A 728-nucleotide genomic window follows, 5' to 3' on the forward strand; every position below is an offset into this window, starting at 1 on the left:
TCCCCGGGCTCGGTAGAGTCACCTGCAGCCCGGTCCCAGCGCTGGCGCACCACCTCGGCAACATCGCGGGCAGGAGCGAGCAGGCAGCCAGGGGAACCCGCACCGGCGGCAGCGCCCGGGCAAGCGGCGGCATCCAGAGCGCTGCCTGAGCCGGGAGCCTGGCTCATGCCTCCCGGCCACTCTCCAGGAGAAGGAGGCTGCTTGCAACTGGGGGGGGGGGGGGGGGGGGTTGCTTTGTGGTCCAAAAAAAGACAACCAGGCGTCTTCAGAGCTGCTGGGCAGCCGCTCTCCGGGCTGGAGATCCGCGGCTGGGCATGGCCAACACAAAGGTAACAGGCGAGCAGAAGGGCTCCGGCTGCTGTTAGAGCCAACGCACGTCGCTGCCTCTCTCCTCACCCCCCCCCCCCCCTCTCTCTCTCTCTCTCTCTCTCTCTCTCTTGGAAGGGGAGGGGTGGTGGGAGATGGAGGAAGGAATCACGTCTCTTTGCCAGCCCAGCCGTTGCAGTTGGAGGACGAGGTTTCGCATCTCCAACCGGATCAAACGCGACCTCTGGTGGAACCAGCCCTCGCTGTTCCCAGTCCATGGAGAGTCTGCCCTGCAGTTCCAACCGGGAATGATTCACAGCAACGCCAACAATTTGCAACAACAACCTGCCTCTTTTCTATTTGCCCCGTCCCCGTCCCCGTCCCCGTCCCCGTCCCCGAAGAAACAAATTTCCAATTGAGGA

The 728-nt window shown here is 63.7% G+C and overlaps 1 protein-coding gene across 3 annotated transcripts in view; it reads right to left on the reverse strand.

The window, feature by feature from the left end:
• Positions 1-468, reverse strand: part of kiaa1549la (KIAA1549-like a) — a 266633-nt gene extending 266165 nt beyond the window's left edge. For all 3 annotated transcript variants that reach the window (XR_007957416.1, XM_052029051.1, XM_052029050.1), the window contains exon 1: positions 1-468. This exon is cut by the window's left edge and continues 63 nt beyond it. Coding sequence is in view for 2 of the 3 variants with exons in the window: in XM_052029051.1 (XP_051885011.1) it covers positions 1-133 (133 nt within the window). In the remaining variant the exon portion in view is untranslated.
• Positions 469-728: the final 260 nt, after the last annotated feature.

Source organism: Pristis pectinata, chromosome 14 (assembly GCF_009764475.1).
Source record: "Pristis pectinata isolate sPriPec2 chromosome 14, sPriPec2.1.pri, whole genome shotgun sequence".
NCBI lineage: Eukaryota > Metazoa > Chordata > Chondrichthyes > Rhinopristiformes > Pristidae > Pristis > Pristis pectinata.